Raw genomic sequence first — 19,515 nt, 5'->3', positions numbered from 1 at the left:
TTATATGTAGTCATATTCATATACATTTTTCCTACTATATTCATACATATTACTTATAAATATATAAAGATTTTGTGTTTGTTTGATTTTCAGTTTGAAAGTGCTATTACCCAATGGAAGTCTACAGCTTTTTTCAAGTTTGAGACATTGGAATATGGTCTCAAATTTCAATGCTTTAAACGGATTTCCAAACTGAAAACCAAACACAACCTCTAATGTTGTCATTCCTAAACATGACTTGTTAATGTTACATATATAATGGATACAAATATCCAGTGCTTTGAACTTTGGCTCCATTTAGCACCAAGAAAAAGGGGGGGTGCAATGCGGATATGACAACGTTAAGTAGCCAAAAATGTGGAACTTTATATACTCAACCAATAGGAGAAAAGAAAATAATGAATGTTTTACTCAAAGAGCGTTCTTGATTGATTCTGGATTAAGTCTAAGGTGGGAGGTTTTACCTATTCTTTGTTTAAATGGTCATCTCAACCTCTCTTGTGCTTGCAATCACTGTAGTCTCCTGGAAGTGTTGTGCTTCTCATGGTGGGGGTATCTTTGTTTGAATGTTTTTACTTTGCTCCCTGCTTGGCTTTTGTTGGTGCTATTGGCTGTCTGGTTCCGTTTGTTGGTTGTTTGTTGCTGCTCGTGAGGCTGGTACGTACTGTGGGATTGGGAAATATCTGTTGTTAGTTTGAGTGTGGTAAGCTCTAATTGTCAGGTAGCACCAAACTCGCAAGACAATATGTAGGGTCATTAGCCTCACGGGGAATATAGTGAAGTCCCAAATACGCGCAAGAAGAAGATGAATGTCTATAAAAATATTGGCGCAAGCATGAAATCTAAACCTCCCATATATAAGAATCCCCACAATATCTAAGTAACATCATTGTTTCCATGAAAATTATTGTAATTGCTGGTGTTGAAAGCAAAACAAAAGTTTATTACGGAAGAAAAATGTATCTCCGATTAAGGCAAAATAATAAAAGTTTTTCCTCATTAGTTTTCAATTTTTACCCACTCTTGACGAATGCAAGTTAGAGAGTATGAGGCAGCGGCCCCCAGTTGATTTTGAAAAAAAAAATCAGTTACAATATACAAGTATTCATATTATACTTGTTTTTTTGTGCCTCATAAAAATAGCCTTCACAATGTTTTTATGTTCTTACTCCTTACTACTTCTTATTTATAAATATGTGTATGTATATTACCCCTACAAAATAAAGTGGGTTGATGTAGTGTATATATCTCACCTTCGTCCTTAAATAAGTAATTGAAGATTTGACTCTCAACTTTTGTAAATGGTAAAAAACTCTTTGATCAGCTCATTATTGCTTATTACACTGACCGTGAAGCAATGGATTAGTCTCATCGGCTCATTATTTCTATTCAAAACACACCACTTGGAAATTGAACATTAGAGTAGATACTTATTGAGTTTAACTATCTATCGGTTGTGTTATATCTTGTTATTATTAGGGCTTCATATGATTTATAGCCAAGACACTAACTTTGATTCGCTAGTGCAAGGGAATTCACGCACGGTTCTTGAAGCAGTGTGAGTAGCGAAAAACAATTAAATGTCATATGAATGGTTAATATTAATAAAATAATTAAATGGTTACATGATCACTTAAAAATGTCATGTGACTTTTTAAAAAGTCTCATAACTTTGTGTTTTAATCTAGAATATTCATATTTAGATTTAGGAGCCTTAGATTTATTCTCATTTTTCAAAAAATACATCCCAGATTAAAATATTAGTTGTTATATGTGATACATACACAATCCACATGGTTATTTACAACATCAAAATCAAAATATTAAAAAAAATAAATTACTTCCTTTTAGAAGGTTTTGTGTTCGATTCTCACTACTAATATAAAGGTTGTGTTAGTGACCTATGGTCTCAGAAGCATGCATGTTTTTTTTTTACGTTAGAAAGATAAACTACAACCCTCCAACGTTGAATTTTGGATTTTACTCTCTCAAACTCATATATCAACCAACTCTGACCACTCGAGCTCTTATTCGAAGACATACTTTCACCTCATTGTCATGACGAGAGACGAACGCACTTAAACTTTATTTCACCCAAAAAAGAATCAAAATAAAAAATTAAAATCATAGAGAAAGAGAATATAAAAAAAACGTGTAGAGAGAAATTAACATGAATCGATCCAGGATATGGTCATGATTCATTCATCATTACCTGACCAGAAACGTATCATATTCTTTCCTTTATAATAGAATCTGCCATTGTCAAGTTTTTCTGTGCGGACAGAAAAGAGTTGAAAACAAAATGCCGTTGAAGCTTTTTGACGCGACAGTTTCCACCTTCGATGGAGTCTTCGACAAGTTCCGATCAGAAGCTTCCCAAAACAAAGCCAATCTCATCCTCTTCTTGGCTGACAAAGACCCTGCTACTTCTCTTAGCTGGTGCCCTGGTAACCCTTTTTCTCCAATTCATATTGATATTACTACTTGATTTGTATGAATTTCTTTTGAGAGAAATCTGGAAATTTTGAAAAAAATATATTGAAATTGTATCTGATTTTAATCATCATTGGCAATACCAGTGAGAATTCTTTGATTTATTTTATTTTATAGGTAAATGTTAGTAAATTGGTCTCAGGTTCGGAACTTTGGACCCTTCACCGTTTTCCTCACCTTATATCGCCTAGTTGTTACCACTTGAACTAATCATCGGGGACGAGAATTCTTTGATTACTTTATGTGTGTGTGTGGAATTGGGAAGAAGAGCTTCATACAAATTGATTGGTGCTCTATGTTTCTGGTTTTTTGGTATATAAATGCATCTTTGAATGAATGCTTTATTGAGTATCAGTTAGAGGAACAGGGTATCTCTTATGTTTATCAGAATTGTTACAAATATAGCGTGTGTTTGGAAAATACGAGTGGATAAGGATCCGCAAGACCGCAACATCAAATTGAAGCAACAAATAGTTGATTTTGGAAAGATGGATCCACGTCTAGTAGTGCTAGAATTCAAACCAAACATACCCAGAATCATTTATATATCTTCGTCTAACGCCTTAGTGTGTGTGTTGATTCCCGTTAGAAGTCAGCGTGAATTTTCTGATCCATGTTGAACTCAACGTGTTTGCATTGATGCATTGAGATATGTGAAATCACAATTGTTAAAGCCAAAACAAAAGCTAGCTCATGATATGGTATCAGTCATTGTCTTTATGAGCAAGTGGTCTCAAATTTGCTATTGCTCTTATTATTTCAGTAAAATGTTTAATTTGAACACATTGTCTATGTTAGAGCTTGAGCTATGTGTACATGAGACGAAGCTTGCACAATTGCTAATATGAAATCATTCATGTTCATCACCCATCTTGCCAAGAATCTGAGATTATCACTAGTTTTCTCCTTAATTTTTTGTTTTGATATTTACCTTTTCCTTTTGAAGATTGTGTAAGAGCGGAGCCTGTGATCTACAAGAAGCTGGAGGCTTCACCTGATGACATAGCACTTATAAGAGCCTATGTTGGAGATAGACCAACATGGAGGAACCCCCATCATCCATGGAGGGTGGATCCTAAGTTCAAGCTCACCGGGGTGCCAACTTTGATCCGTTGGGAGAATGATGAGGTCAAAGGTCGCCTTGAGGACTATGAAGCTCACCTTGAAAACAAAATTGAAGCACTTGTAGCTGACAAATGATTTCCCTATGCGTCTTATATAGACGGCTGGTATAACCTGTAGTTTAAACAGTTTATGGTGTACTCTTTTCAGTAATCCATCCCTCTCATACTGGGTTTGCAACTTTGCTGGTAAAGCATATAATAAATGTTGAATGTTTGAGTACAAATGATGTGACCAAGGAAGTCTAAAAGCAGACATCAGTTGGCTCTCTCATAGTGTTATACTTCTTTTATATGTACTTTTCACTTCTTCTTTTTTCTAAGTATGTTAGCCAGCGATGACTTTAAATTCATTAACAAACTCGCGAAGATGGGAGTTGCTAATATGTTCTTTTTAAAAAATAAGTGGGAGGGAATATATCAGTTATCACTATCAGTGTAGTTATTCTGACAGTTTGAACATCATAAATGTGATGGCTAATCCTTGGTGATATTCAGCTTGCTGTGTGTTAAACCTTAGTTAGCTTGAAAGTGAAATTATCACAATCAACAAGTTCACCAGGTGCCCATGCGATGTTGCTTGTGTCCCAAGATAATGCCCCAAACTGAAATTTTGGTCGAAATTTGATCCTTCATATTGCATAATAGAGAGCAAGAATGACATATGAGAAGCTTTTAAATCAAGCAAGTTGCTGCTTTTTTTACTGTGCATCCAGTCCCTCCTTCAGAATCATGATCTAGTTAAACTGTCTAGTTAAGCTGTCATCTGCAAGAAATTCAGTTGAAAGTTTTTCTAAAGATGATTTGTTCTTGTAATATTGTATGTCTATGTTTGTTTTGACAACGGTGCTCATACAAACATGATTTTTAATGTATAAATGAAGAAGCTCGAATTTGTCATGTTGAATTCACCGTAGATCGGATAAGCAAAATTGTGCCACGTTGAGATCAACATGAATTCAGGTCGAGTTCAGCAAAAATCCAAACACGATTTCATATTATAAACAATAAGCACTTTTTGTGGGAGGAAGTGATTGAATCACATTTTGAATATGGTATTGTCCATTCCCCCTAACTCCTCCATATATGCTCTCCTTTCCCATTTCATTTGAATATCCTGCATTTTTTAAGAATGCCAAATAGTTCCTTGCAAGGAATTCCCGAGGTTCCCCTTGATTTTTGAAGATGTGATCAACACTGGGAGCTGAGTTAGAAGACATTAAAAAAAACTTCTCTTGGTTTTGAGTTGCATGATGTTTCTTTTGAAACTTCTCTTGGCTGAGCACGCGAAAGTGTTCAAATTAAATAAACCCGTTCAAAATTGCCTATAATATTGTTCAAAATAACAATGCAATAAGGAAAAAACAAATCAGCCGTGGACACATCCAGTGAATTGGACAGATTTATTATGTCAATAATTCTTTCATATACACCAAATCCACTCATAGCAAGAAAGATGTGAATAAAAGAGATAGGAATGAAGGATGTAAGAGTTATGTAATAGAAAAAGAAAGAAATAAGGAGAGAATGAAAATTAGGTGGAAAAGAGAATGTGTCAAAATTAGATGGAAGCCTCAAAGCTATATAAACAAGTCCAAAAAAATATTTAAAAAAACTACTACTCCCTTCACATGTTTATTGGTACTAAATCAGACCAAACTACAATAAGTAAAAAATAAATTTAGTACAACATTTTGTACTTTTATTTTTCCAAAAACGAAATTTACTAATAAATATTAAATAAAAACCATCATTACAGTTTTTTATATAAATTAAGCAGGTTGCTGATAACAAAACAAGGAGTGATAAAAGCTCTGCCTCCATGTTGGACAAAATTTGCCTTGTGTCTACTATACACACCCAACTGCATTCCGTCCTCGCCGCGAAACCCAACTGCAAGCCAATAAGTAAAATTTTATTAGAGATAACTAGTGTTTTCACATGCAGATCAGCACACAAGAACATTTCAAATAGATGGGGGGAAAAGACATTTTCTGCAGAGAACTTCGCTTCATATCCTTTCATTTTACTCCCTCCCCCAGATTTCTAGGGGATGATCCTCTGTCCCCATTTGGTGTGTCCTTCCTTATCTCACTAATCAAATTTTATCAGTAGGGACGAGTATGACAATTATAACCTTTCATGGGTTGTTTTTAAATTACATGTTACAAATTGATTGGTGAGACAAATGGGATGGAGGATTTCAGTCCTTCCTCGAGATATCAAAATTGAAAAGCGAAGGCACCAGCATATATGGCAGAAAACTATCAGGAATATTGTGCAGAGTGATTACTTAAGAAGCATAGATTTCAACAAAAAGCTATAATCTTAAGATAAATGCTTTTTGGAGGGAGTAGGGCGAGCATCCTCAAGTACATGATGGTATAAAAACAGTGAAATTAAGAGCCATTTTTCCGCAAAACTTTCTGCTTGTTGTCTTGACATTCAGAAGTTAGTCTTACATTCACAAAACAATCCCATAAGTATTAAAAAGAACTGCAAATACAGCTTTTTCACCTAAATTGCACATAATCATCAAGATGCAATGAGTTAGTCAGATAATAGGTATGTTTTATAAAACACGCTAATAGGAGAGACTGAGTTCTATGCATAAATTGTAGAAGAAACAGCAAAAAACGTTGCTTGTAAACAATAGAAAGCAGAGTATTGGAAATTGGAAAAGGTTATTTACTCTGTTGTTAAATTTTCAGTAAAATACCACCTTTTCCATTGCTAGTTTAACAAAAATTACAAAACCAGCAATTTCAGTATTTTATAATTTTCAAGGCAAGAGTAAAATTGAGGTAAACTGAGGAGGGGGAAGTGGTAAGATTGTAAACTAGGAGTAAAGTTGCTCTGAAATAAATCTTCACAAGGAGGTAAACTGTAACATAAAATATATCTTTTTAATTATATCAGTACAATTTTATCACGAATAACGACACTACTTTATAGTTTATACTATTAGCATAAAAAAGGCATAAAAATCTTGTAGAGTTTAGAACCTTACCTATATACACTGAAGGATTACAAATGAATTCATGAAGATATCAAAGTTTAGCGTTTGAAAGTGAAGGCATCAACTTCAAGCTGATATCATCATAAGGCTCTTTTTGATGTACGTCAATAAGTCCATGAGTCTTCAAAACCTACAATGCAAAACATAGAACATCCACATCAATCATAAAATGTAAATTTCCATGTCGTAAATGTTAAAACGGAAATGGTGGGTGGGGAAGCACTATAACTGTTTGCAAGGATGCATATTTTCCAAGAAAGCTTAATTTCTAGGACTTTTGAGTTAAGGAATACAAATATCCCTTAATTATGGATTTATGATCAACTTAACTATGCATTTTTCCTGGCAAATATTTGAAGAACTAAATATGTCAGAGCAGAATTCAAAGCTATAAAAATGTCTATAGAATAATTCAAACTCGTGAAAAAGCAAATCACTCTATGGCCTTCACTACCATATTAACGTTATAGAAAGATTAAAATCATACACCCACAAACAACAAATATTCTAATTCTTCAGACATAATTGAGGTTCATTTCCACAGGCAGACGTGTTTCAAAACTCACCAATACTTCATAGAACATTCGAGCAGAAATCTTTCTAGATTTCCCTTCCAAGATTTTGTTCAAGCTGAGGTCTACAGCAGGGTCTTCCAAAATTGGGGAAATTGGAGAATGTGCTTTCAAATATTGAGCTGTAGCCCTGGATTAAATAAATGAAGAATATTGGCAATATCAGACACCAGAGAAGTAATATGAAGTGTGCAGTACCAAATTAACATGTGTTCAAAACTTCTGGGAAAATTACATGAAAAAAGTGCATTAGTTAAAGTATGGTTTCACTTGTTACGATTTCTGTTTGGATACCTCACCATGTCAATCCACTACTCTAAATTGTCATTTTTAAACACCCAGAAACAGACTATTAAAACCACAGAGAAATCAATTGTTCTCTGAAAAGGAAAAATAAAATACAGAATAGATGTATAAACTATAACCTATCATTATAACATGCATAAAAAACGTTATAATAATGAAAAGTTCTGGAAAATTTTGAAATACTATGTGTCAGTTCTCAATCTATGTAAAAGAATTTCAACAGCCTGAACTACAGTAATGTTATTTACGTGACATGAATACCTAGAAAAATGAACAAAGATACCCTATAGTAGTATAGATAAGAGTAAGTACCTTGTCCTCACAGATAATGTGCCAGTAGTTCTACTTGTACCTTGTGAACCTGCCATTCAAATAATACAATCTATAATGTTAATGATGCGACAATAATAACAGAAACTGGCCATCTAATATCATCTCAGCATCACATATCACATAATACAAGTAAAATCATGGCACGTCACAAAAAAATCAAATTGAAGAAGACATGGAAATAGAACATACTGGCTGGCGTATTGTTATCCATTTCCAGAAAAGAAAGCTCCTACAGATACAAGTTTGACAAGATGTTAGATTTAATGCTTCAATTCAACCATTTTAAGAGCATCAAATAAAGAGGATAAGATTACAAGCAGAAACCTAGGCAGAAAAGAGGCAACTGTGTGCGTATAAATATTGTTAATATAGACAAGCCAAAGGTAAAAACAAGGAAAATTGTATGCAAGGTAAGCAGGGTTGCATGCTACATTACCACCACTGATTTGAAATATATGGCCAGAAGAGAACTTCCACACAAGAATATTCATTAAAATGTGCATGAAGCACTCAAAAACTTAGGACTAAAGCATTTTATTGTTGGAAAGATTCAATAACATGCCCCATATATACACCATAATCTATCTTAAGGTCAAAAGATACAAATTTAAATATATCCTACTTTCACATCCTTATACTAAAAAAGATAACTAGAGTAAACTCATTGTACAGAAATAAATGGAATATGGGTAATTACTATTTATGTAGACTTATATGAAAGCATTTAAGATGAAACCTAAGCTTACTTCTGATTCAGCAGAACTGATCAACCGATGAGTATCTGAAAGACTAAAGTTCTGAAACGTATCATCCAGACGAGGCATGGGTGTTTCCATTTCTGATCCATGAGCACCAAGTGAAGTTCCTACGTCTGGGGTCTGTACTGTCTCAGATGCATTATTTGTTCTCAAAGGAGAAACTGAAACAGACCTTAATCTATGAGCCGAAACAGGAGTCATGTTATCTCTTCCAACGGGGCTCCTATGATCACCTTCAATATTAAGTTCAATGTCCACATTGTGAGCTGGGATAGTGGGAGAGGGAGTAGCAGCAACACTACGAAGTTGTTCAATTTCCAAATCAAGTGCATTGACAGGAGGTGTAGCAGCTCTCGGCTCTTCCGGGATTTGGTTAGTTGCAGGGTGTTCAATTTCCATATCAGATGCAGTGACGGGAGGAGTAGCAGCTCTTGGCTCTTCAGGTATTTGGTTAGTTGGGGGAGTTCTGGTAACCCCACACCCATTATCCGCATTATCTTCCTCAGAGATGATCAAATGAGGTCTTGAACGTATATAATCCGTTTGGGATATGTCTAAAAGATCCTGACATAACCCTGAACATGGAGTTACAAGTTTTCAGATGACAAATTCATGAAAACAACACTTTACCATAATCAAAATAACAGGTAAAAAAGACCATCCTACCAGTTATTAAGGGCTGGTCAAACATGTTTTCCTTTCTTTGGCTGTTGTTTAGTTTCCAAGCACCCAAAGAAGAGCCAGGAAGATCCCTTCTTTTCCGTATTATATTACGAGGATTATTAAGCGCATCCCTCATGAATCTACAAAGACATCCTCATATGAATAACAACCATGGAAAGAACAGAAACTCTTTAAGTCATAGGAGAAGGAAGCAGCTCAAAAAAAAAATCTTAAAGCATTACTTATTTGATAACACTATCGGTTCATCGAAGAGTTGTTTTCTCTTCCTTCCTCTCTGTTGCTGCTGCTGCGGCTGCTGCTGTATTGGTGGGCTCGAACGAAGCACCAGATTGGGAGAATTATGCTCTGAAACAGAGTAAGGAAAAAAGTTAGGTTTTGTAATTCAAGGATCCATTTGTAAGTGAAAGGGACAGATGCAGACAGACCTACAAAAACATGTGCATCTTGGGTGCCCCCTTGAGAAGTAGCCGGAGTTGATGGTCCAAAGTGTAGCGGAGGTGGTCCAGATATCCCTTCAGGACCCAAATCATCAATCATTTCAGGAATAGGATCCCTTTCATTCATAGTTTGGTCAAGATCTTTGTTTGGTTCAGTATCATTATCCCCAAGATCTTGATATACTGGAGGGTTTTCTATATTATAGTCATTGTTGGCATCACGAAGGACTTCAATTGGCATTGCTTGGGTTGCTTGTGTAGGACTGTTACCACTAGGACTAACAGGGAAGGTTTGGGTTATTTGTATAGGATCATCGCTGGCATCACGAAGGACTTCAACTGGCATGGCTTGGGTTGCTTGTGTAGGACTGTTACCACTAGGACTACCAGGGAAGGTTTGGGTTGTTTGTGTAGGATCATTGCTGGCATCACGAAGGACTTCAATTGGCATAGCTTGGGTTGCTTGTGTAGGACTGTTACCACTATGACTAACAGGGAAGGTAGCCTCAGGGTCCTGAAAGTTCTGAGGGCCGTCACCACCTGGATGCTGGATAGCTGGTGATGTTATTTGCACAGTTGGACTACGATCTTGAACACCCGCAACATTCATTGATGGAGATTGGGGGACAGTGCTGTAGCCAAAAAACAACATATTATTCCACTGGTTCACGAGAACACAAATAAAAGAAAATGCAACACAGCTTCAAAAGCAACAGAAGCTTACTCCTCCTCCATTGGTCTTTCACCAGAATCTGGCAGCACTTCAGTGCGTGAAGAATCCATTACCATATCCTAAATAAAAAGTAAAAAATAATTGATGAAACAAATTTGCAACTCCAAAATCACATTTTTCAAAACAATGACAGGAATTACATGCAAGTAACAGGAAGGAAGCAGGGCCAGACCTCATCAAAAGATATAGCCACATAATGATCCATTATAACAGGATTCCGATCTGTACAATAAGAAGTGTAAAAAGATCGTTAACTTCCATGTGTTGACAAAACTTAAATAATACAGATAACTAATAGAAATCATCCACTTAAATAACCTTCTAGAGTGATGTCTTCTTGACTCCGGCGGTGCACATCCTCAACCCTGAGACAGAATTCCAATCATCCACACGGCGTGTACAGATTTCATTACAATTAAAAAGAACATAAGGTGAAGTAATGTTACCAATTATGATCTATGTCATCACCCAAGTTGAGTGCATCAAGGTTGAAATTTTCCGGCAGAGTGATAGATTGAACCGGTGCCTGCCTTGCATCCTCCGGTAAAGTAAGCTGTATAGCGGCAAATGCTTTGCTCAAACCGGTCAAAACAACATTGCAGTCATGAAAAAGATAATCAACTTTCTTCGAATATATCCGAACAACACCCAAGAGAAGATGGCCTGACATTCTCAGCGCAATCGGAACCCCCGGATCCATGATATGTTCTAAAAGAGACATTCAGCAAGGAAGAAAACAAATTAACAATCAACAACAACAACATTGCTACCAAGTTGAAAATGAAAATTCTCCAAATGTAAAGTTGAAGGGTGCAGGGAAAACATAAGTTTTTTTATAGACAAATGTTTGTTGTTAGTAACGTTAGTAAATTAGTCCTTCCTCAGAGTTTGAACCCTTCACCCTTCATCCCACCCGGAAAACATCAAGTAACCGACGAAACAAAAACAACAACATTTAACAAACACATATTCAGGAATTTCCAGAGTTGAATTTCTCTAATAAACACCAACAAGGTTGTGGCATCTATCCACCAACACCAGTACACCACCCCAGAAGAACAAAAGCACTCAAAGTTGAAACTTTTTCATAAAATGGATAAAAGATTACTTTTTTAACCGAAAATTAAAGACCCATTTGAATGAAAAACAGTTTCCATCAATCAAAAACATGAATTTGCAAGAAAATGGCAACCAGTGAAGAAACCCCCAAATGGGAATTTGAGAAAAAATAAAAACAAAAGTTTGAAATTGAAAAGGAAAAAGGGGGTTGAAGGAGACTTACGAACAGTGGAGGGAATGTCAGTGGCAGTGTAATGAGACTTTTTGAGCCTGTGTTGGAGATGAGCGGCGATCCACACTGTAGAGAGTGGCCCTTTTCGCGCCAAAAATGTCTGTGAGTAAAACATTCTCTTCTTCTTCTGGTTCTGATTGAGAGTGAGAGTGAGAGAAGAAGAAGAAGAAGAAGAGAAAGATAAATTAGGGTTTGTGATTTGGGGGATTTGAAAAAGGAAGGTGTATAAATGTGAAATATTTGGCGCGGGAAACTATGAGTTGAAGAGTGAAGTGGCGCTTAACGTGCGAAACGGTGTGGTGTGGTGTGGTGCGGTGAATGTGGATATATATACTGTTTCGTTTCACTGTCTGGAATCGTTTCACTTTGTTTTGTTGTTTGTTGTGAGTTACAAGGAGGGACATTGATTGCTCTCAATTTTACAAAATCTGCCATCGGATTTTAGATAAATATGTTTGATTTCTGTTTTAATTCACTATATTTGAAAACAGTATTTCGGAAATAATTTTTAAAATATGATTTTTTGTTTGAGATCATCATATCTTATCTCATCATATCTCATCTCATCCTATTCTACCTTATACTATTTTCGAAACTAAAAGGTGGCAACTCGACAGGTGTCGCCACCTTATTAAATAATTTCATATCTTCGAAAATAATTAATGTATTAATATTGTATTTAATAGTTATTAATGATATTAGAATAATTAACAAAAGTCATTTGTGATTTTTTCAAAAATAACTACTGCATTAATTAAATATTTAATAATTTCTAATGACATTGGAATAATTAATAATAGTCAATTATGACTTTTCTACTAAGATGTTTTTAAAAAAATACTAAAATATATGCTGACAAAGTCTTTTTTTTAATCATTATGGTTATTTTTCATATAACAAAATAAAAATAAAAAATGAATGTAATATCTTACGTTCAAAATAATATCAAATATATCAACAAGGTGTAGTACAACTGGTAGATAGTTGGGCTCCTTAACCATCTAGTCCAAGGTTCGATTCCTGGGCGGTGCGTATGGAGAAACATTTGTTGGGAGAGGCCTACCCACTTAACGTGATCTCAGAGTCTCGAAGAATTAGTCTCATAGCTGTCAGTTGTGGGGATACCTTGGGAAACCAAAACAAAATAAAATAATTATCAAATATGTCATAAAAAATTTTAAATTATTGATTTGAAAATTAACTCAAAAATTTTGTATTTTATGTTTTCGTATATACATGTCAGATTAAAATAATTTTGGTATATTAATTCAAAGCATAACAAATTAGTTGTACCAAAAAAAAAAAGCATAACAAATTAGAAAAAAAAAGGAATTAGAATGTAACTAGGACTAGAAAATTAAACTTAAATAGGTGATATATGTATTTAAAAAAATAAAAATGAGAGAAAAATTATGAAAATGTCTGATGTATGCGGACAAAGTACTCTTATTCCATTCGTGCATGACATGAGATCAATACTAGTATCGTAGTTAAAAAAAATACTAGTACCATGGAAAAACAAGAAAATAAATCTAATCTTTAAAAAAAATTGTTTGAATTGGATGTTTTACAATATTATAGAAACTATAATTTAAAAATTAAATACAGAAACAGATTAAAAACAGGAACAGAAAACGTTCATAGATGTCCTGAGATTTTTGTTTTAAATACTAAAAATAAAAATTGTTTTTAAATAAGTTTTTAAAGAACAGCTTACGACAAACAAATATTTAAATAGATTTTTTTACCTAGTTTAATAGTTTTGCTAAAACAAATTCACATTATTAAAAATAACCTGAGAAATTGTATGACATAAATAATTAAATGATTTGATTACTTATATAAAGAGATTTTTTGATATATTGAAACTGGGAATCATTCAATGTTACCAAAATATGAAAATTTATTGAGATTGTTATGAACATTGGTACTTTTAGCATTTTGTTTATGTTGCTCTTCTTAAAATTCTACATCCGTCATCAAGTCTCAGTCAGGAAATACTTTTCCACCCTTAGTGATAATATATGTAAGAACATGTTCATTCCAAATTTGCTAAGTTGATGTTATACTCTAATAAAGATGTACAATAATCTGTCGAAATTCGTGGAGGAATCATGCTCTATGCAATGACAAACTATAGCACAAGAACTCCAACATATCAACGTGCATGTTCGTAGGAGATTAGGATTTCACATTCAAACATTAAAAGGGAATTGAATACATGCAACAAGACTTGCCAAATTGAGGAAGAGAAAAAAAAGAGCAACATAATCATGAAGTGGTGAGGGTTCAAAATCCTGGACTAGAAGAGGTACACTGCCTGCAACAGAAGCATTAAGCTCTATGATACTCTCATACATTTTCTTAGAACTTAATCATCTGAGAATGAGTAGGTTTGCTGTACAACAAACAAGGCAATTTGTATGTGATTTCAACTTTCACACAAAATTATACTCTGCTCCTGCTAGAGGACACCTGGTCAAACATGCTCTGCAACATTGCTAATTTCTCTACGCCTTATTCACACGAATTTTTTGTCCTTCCAATGGCTGCAATTGACATGTAATCAGACAAATACCAAATCACTGTCAGCATAGTATCTAGAAGCAAATTAATCAATCATTAAAGCTCCCATTATTTTCAATTTACAAAATTCAGTTCCAATAAACAACCAGATCTAAGCATCATAGAATTAAGTCATGTTCACAAATTAGGAGATTACCGATAAGAAACTTGTACAACGACAGAAGTCAAGATAAATACTTACAATCTGAGGAAAATTGGGGCAACCAAAGCAAGCATGAGCAAGAAGAGTGAGAGAGATGAGACCAGCATATGTTTATGAGGAAACTAGATAATGGAAAATAAGCAGGCTATTGTGGCTTTGCCAATGTCTTTAATTACTTATAAGATCATATTAAAAAGTAATACAGTTCATTGACAGAGTTCCTTGGGATAGATAATGTAAGGACATAAAGAACAAATTCAATTGCGTTTTGTACACTGCATGTTACTCTAGCAAGTATATATAAAAAAGTACCGTCATTATCTATAAACAAGGTTTGAATTTCTTATTTATTTGTCTATCTTAAATATCATTGGTCCACCCTCCACCTATGACTAGGGTGATTTAACCCAAACTTCGTTTAGCGTCATTTAGGCAACCCCGTTATATAATACTACCATGTATTTGAAGTATATTGGGATGTCTCAACTTGCAAATAAACAAAAAGAGAAGTAAACAGCTTACAGCATTGTTGAAGGATGAGATTGCAGCTTCTACATCCTCATCTGATGAAAAAGTAACAAAACCAAAGCCACTGGACTTTGAGGTCCCAGGAACCCGTGAAACCTTGGCACTAAGCACTTTTCCCTTCTCAGAGAAAAAGTTTTTGAGCATATCACTTGTAACTGTCTTAGCCAGATTTCCCACATATACCTTGTAGGGACTGTCAACATATTTGGATTCCTCAGCCTGGACTAGAGGAAAATCTACTGTCGTTAAAGGTTTTTCAGTTACATTTACTTTAATCTCACGTCCTCCAATTTGCTGTCATAAAAACATGAAGTTCATTAGTTCTTTAAGAAACCTAAATTGCTGAATGAACAATGGCAATCTTTAAATAGATTTTTGTAAATTATGCAATGAAACTTACTGTGCCGTTAAGTTTCTCAATTGCTGCATTTGCATCCTCAACAGTTTTCACAGTAACAAATGCAAAGCGACGGCTCCTTCCAGAGTATTTATCATACATGACCTGTGAATCATATGCAGAGAAAAGTGAATAAGTTGATCAGTCCTAATATGTGACAACAGACAAATTGTTCCCAAACCCATATATAACGAAAAGACCTACAGATGAAGTTGTTAAACTATTTTACAAGGATATAAAGTATGCTCCCTCCCCCAAAACCACATACCATTCAGTTTATTTTCAATTCCTCAGGTTCTTGCAAGACCTTTATTTGGTTCATGTTGTCAATAGAATTATATGATCACTCAATTGAGCCGTTTAGCATCATAAAGAGGTAAAACTGATTGAAGTTTCAGATTTCAATATTTTATTATAAGTCAGTCACATGTACTACTTACTACACCTCTTTATCTTTCAAGCTATTTTTGAAAATTTCAGAAGGTCCTGAGTCATGAGTACATATATTAATGCTCATGTCATCCAAATTCTGCTATCGTCGTATTAACTTGGCAATTACCAAGTAGGAAAAAGGAAAACAAGACATGTTGTGCAATTTTGGTTCCACTTAGATCTCTATCATATGCATCTTTTCCTAAAAGGGATAATCAACAATAAGAGCAATACTAGCAATACACTCTTTCTAACACGTTCTTTTATTGATTGAAACTCATATAAGTACACTAAATTATATGTATCCCACTCTCAATCCGATGGATCCCTTGTTGAGTCCACATGAATTTCAACCAATTAGAGAAAATATGTCGGAAAGGGTTTTCGAGAGTGCATTGCTAGCATTTCTCCACACAGTAAACTTAAAACAGCCAAGCTTCCTCTACTTTCCACCAAAGCAAGGTTGTCCACAAAAGCAACAGCATAATACACACACCATAAGCTCCAAATAAGCTGGCTATAAGCTACAACCAATAGCTTATTAAAAAAATCTATAAAGAGCTTATTTGAAGCTTATAAGCTATTTTGATAAGCTCCTCCAAACATGTACATAAGTGCTTATTTTACTAAATAAGACCAAATAAGCTGTTCATAAGCTCTTCCAAACGGGACCTAAATGAAGATTCAACTTGAAACACCCCATTTGAACGTTCAATTAAATAAGCAAACACACCAACTTCCTCCACTAAAAAGTACCCATTACCACAATTGGATAAAAAATCAGAACTTTGACAATAATTAGTGCATAACTTTCTTTGCAAAAAAGAATTTCAATAAAGAAAACACACCATCCATGAAATCTCACAAAAAAAAAAACACCCCATTGAAAATCAACAAATGGGTAATGTATACCTCTGCTTTCTCAACAGCAGCATGTTCTTGAACAATGTTTGCAAGCTCATCGTTGGTGAGAGTGCGAGGAATGTTGCCAACGTAGAGTCTCCGGTCAGCCTCAGATTGGGTGGCCGCAGCTTGCTCCGCCACCGCAAAGGGTCTTCGTAAACGGAGTGGGCGTGCGAGAGAAGGCGCCAACCTGAGATGACGGGGTTGCAGGTTGCTGGTTGTGGAAGAAGATGGAGTTGTGAGGGAGAGAAGATTGGGTGGTGTGAGCAGATAAGAGTGCAAAGCAGCCATTGTTGAGGGAGACAAAGAGAGAGAGAGTGAAGAAGCAAAGGCAAATGGAAATGGATGATTTTGCTGTTGGAAGCATCAGAGCTTTATCTTGTTGGTTTTTTCTTTCTTGATTATAGCTTTGGTCCTATAGTTTCAGAAATGTGTGAGTTTAGTCCTTATAATCTTTTGGTTCCAATGGCTAATCAAAGTAGATTTTCTAAATAATATGATTTCATTAAAAGATAATGATTTTTTGAAAATTTAAAAAAAATCTTAAAAAATTTCTAAACAATGATTTTTAATTGTTTAGAAAAATAGGTTATTTTTAGAGATTCTTAGAAAAACACATAAGCTAATTTTTTTGGTGACACTAACTAAATTGTTTTTTTTTTAACTCTAAATTGTAAATATCCATTTTTACCTCTTTCGAAAAAAAAATTACATAATTATTAAATTAAAATAAGAATGTTTAAAAGCTTAAAAAATAAGTAAACGCATAATTTTTTGTATGTATTTAAATATTAGTAAGAATATTAGCATGTAGAGTTTTAAGAAAGTTTAAAAATACATCTTCGTCTTTTTTTTTTCAATTGTAATGTGTTTTTTAACTAACCATGGTATTGTGTTGAGTTAAATAGAAAATTATGTGAGAATCTTTAATAGTTATCTCTGTTAAATAAAGTGGTGTAGTGTGTATATTTTCAATAAGAATAAGGCTAAGTATTTTTTGGCAAATTTAGAGGGTGGTAAATTTATTTTACTCTTAATAGATATGTCAGATTAGCAGATGTTAAAATGATAAAGGTGTTTGGTTGTTCCGAAGAAGAAGAAAAAAATTATAAAAGGTGTTTGGATGTTGAAAGTGTCTTTCTATGAGATTGAGACCATCTTTCCTTTACCAAAGCAGATACAACTCACAGTCATGTTGTTCTACCACAAAGTCAGGATGGTTCCTCATTTTTTCTTGATTTTCCTATGGAAGATTCATCCTTCATCAACACAACAAGAGAGTTCCAATTTGAGGAGATCACAGGGACAGAGAAAAGCTGCTCCAGCTCATCTTAGTGATTACCAGTTACCACTATTGATTCTACAGTTTGATATCCAACTTCTAACTTTCTTTCTTATGACAGATTATCAGCATCACAGAATCATTTTACTTTAGCTATTACCAACATGGTGGAACCAAAGAACTACAAGGAAGCCATACAACATAAATGTTGGCAGGAGGCCATAGATGCTGAGTTAGCAGCTTTGAAAATAGACTAACACCTGGAAAATTACATTTCTTCCTCCTGGCAAGAAAACTATAGGATGCAATTGGGTTTTCAAAATTGAAGTTTCATACTGATGGTTCAGTTGAGCGATGCAAAGCTCGTTTAGTGGCAAAGGTGTATACTCAGATAGAAGGAATAGACTACCTAGAGCCCTTCAGTCCTGTAGTGAAGATGAACATAATCAAGAAGCCATAAGGGTCTTGAGATATATAAAGGAGCACCAGCACTGAGATTATTTTTTCCATCTCAGGGAAGCAATCTGTAGTATCCAGGTCATTTGCCCAGGCTAGTTGTGAAGCTCAGTGGCTGCTCTATCTTCTACATGATTTGAACATTCTACATGACAAGCCTGTGATTATCTATGTTGATAATCAATCTGCTCTTCACATAGCTAGTAATCCTGTCTTCCATGAGAGGATAAAACATATAGAAATGGATTGTCACCTGGTGAGGGATACCATTCAAGCTAATGTTCTTCATCTCATGCCAATCTCAAGCAAAGAACAAATCGCAGACATTTACACCAGACCACTTGCAAAGGGACCCTTCTCATACCTTCATGCCAAATGGGAATGCCTGATATCCATTCCAGTTTGAGGGAGGGTGTTGAAGACTAGTTTAGTAGATTTGCTTTTAGTCAATTACTTAGCTTAATCGTTGAATAAGTCTAGTAGTTAGTGACTGTTGTTCAATAAATCAGCTTTAACTGATTTCTGTTATTCAGTTTTGGCTTGAGCTCACATGTTAGACCCTTGTATAAATACTTCATATCTGTATCAATTACAAAATAATAAAAACTGTGAAAAGTGATTTCAGTTATCTTCTCTCTCGACTCTTCTTCTTTTCTACGGAGAGCACTGTTTCTTTTGGATTATGCTCATGTTCCTGAAACTGTGTTTTCCCTTCCGGAGAAACCATATTGTTCTTTCCAAGGTCATTTGGACGATGTTTTGGATTTGTCTTGTTCTAAATCTCAGGTAAAATTTCTCTGCCACTTCATTCATATAATATATGAAGTTGAGGTTTTCATTGGTTTTCATTTTCAATTGTAGCTACTTCTCTCATCATCAATGGATAAAACAGTATGATTATGGACTTTGAATGAAGAACACTTTCTTAATGTACCTAAGTAATAACATTTTCACCACACTACCTTTCCATTTTTTCCCACTTGCTGATATATATATATATATATATATATATATATATATATATATATATATATATTTTTTG

At 34.6% G+C, this 19,515-nt stretch overlaps 3 protein-coding genes across 3 annotated transcripts; 1 reads left to right on the top strand and 2 right to left on the bottom strand.

Annotated features, from left to right (window-relative positions):
- Positions 1–2,195: 2,195 nt before the first annotated feature.
- Positions 2,196–3,841, top strand: LOC130749248 (thioredoxin-like protein Clot). Its single transcript, XM_057602578.1, has 2 exons — positions 2,196–2,447; positions 3,440–3,841. Exons 1-2 carry the CDS (start codon positions 2,303–2,305, stop codon positions 3,691–3,693), a joined length of 399 nt encoding a protein of 132 aa, XP_057458561.1. The 5' UTR covers positions 2,196–2,302; the 3' UTR covers positions 3,694–3,841.
- A 1,325-nt stretch (positions 3,842–5,166) lies between these two features.
- On the bottom strand, positions 5,167–12,037 carry LOC130749514 (sister chromatid cohesion 1 protein 3-like). The gene is made up of 14 exons (XM_057602877.1): positions 11,739–12,037; positions 10,903–11,164; positions 10,775–10,821; positions 10,629–10,678; positions 10,448–10,515; positions 9,712–10,355; positions 9,508–9,631; positions 9,269–9,405; positions 8,591–9,177; positions 8,034–8,073; positions 7,824–7,872; positions 7,200–7,335; positions 6,625–6,763; positions 5,167–5,507 (listed from the first exon to the last, which is right to left on the bottom strand). The coding sequence occupies exons 1-13, from the start codon at positions 11,860–11,862 to the stop codon at positions 6,665–6,667; spliced, it is 2,367 nt and encodes a 788-aa protein (XP_057458860.1). The 5' UTR covers positions 11,863–12,037; the 3' UTR covers positions 5,167–5,507; positions 6,625–6,664.
- Positions 12,038–13,784: 1,747 nt separating this feature from the next.
- Positions 13,785–17,098, bottom strand: LOC130748881 (30S ribosomal protein 2, chloroplastic). The gene is made up of 4 exons (XM_057602126.1): positions 16,745–17,098; positions 15,404–15,505; positions 14,998–15,297; positions 13,785–14,296 (listed from the first exon to the last, which is right to left on the bottom strand). The coding sequence occupies exons 1-4, from the start codon at positions 17,024–17,026 to the stop codon at positions 14,258–14,260; spliced, it is 723 nt and encodes a 240-aa protein (XP_057458109.1). The 5' UTR covers positions 17,027–17,098; the 3' UTR covers positions 13,785–14,257.
- Between the last annotated feature and the right edge of the window lie 2,417 nt (positions 17,099–19,515).

This window comes from Lotus japonicus, chromosome 3, assembly GCF_012489685.1.
Source record: "Lotus japonicus ecotype B-129 chromosome 3, LjGifu_v1.2".
Taxonomy (NCBI): domain Eukaryota; kingdom Viridiplantae; phylum Streptophyta; class Magnoliopsida; order Fabales; family Fabaceae; genus Lotus; species Lotus japonicus.
This window is presented reverse-complemented; position numbering and strand designations above follow the sequence as displayed.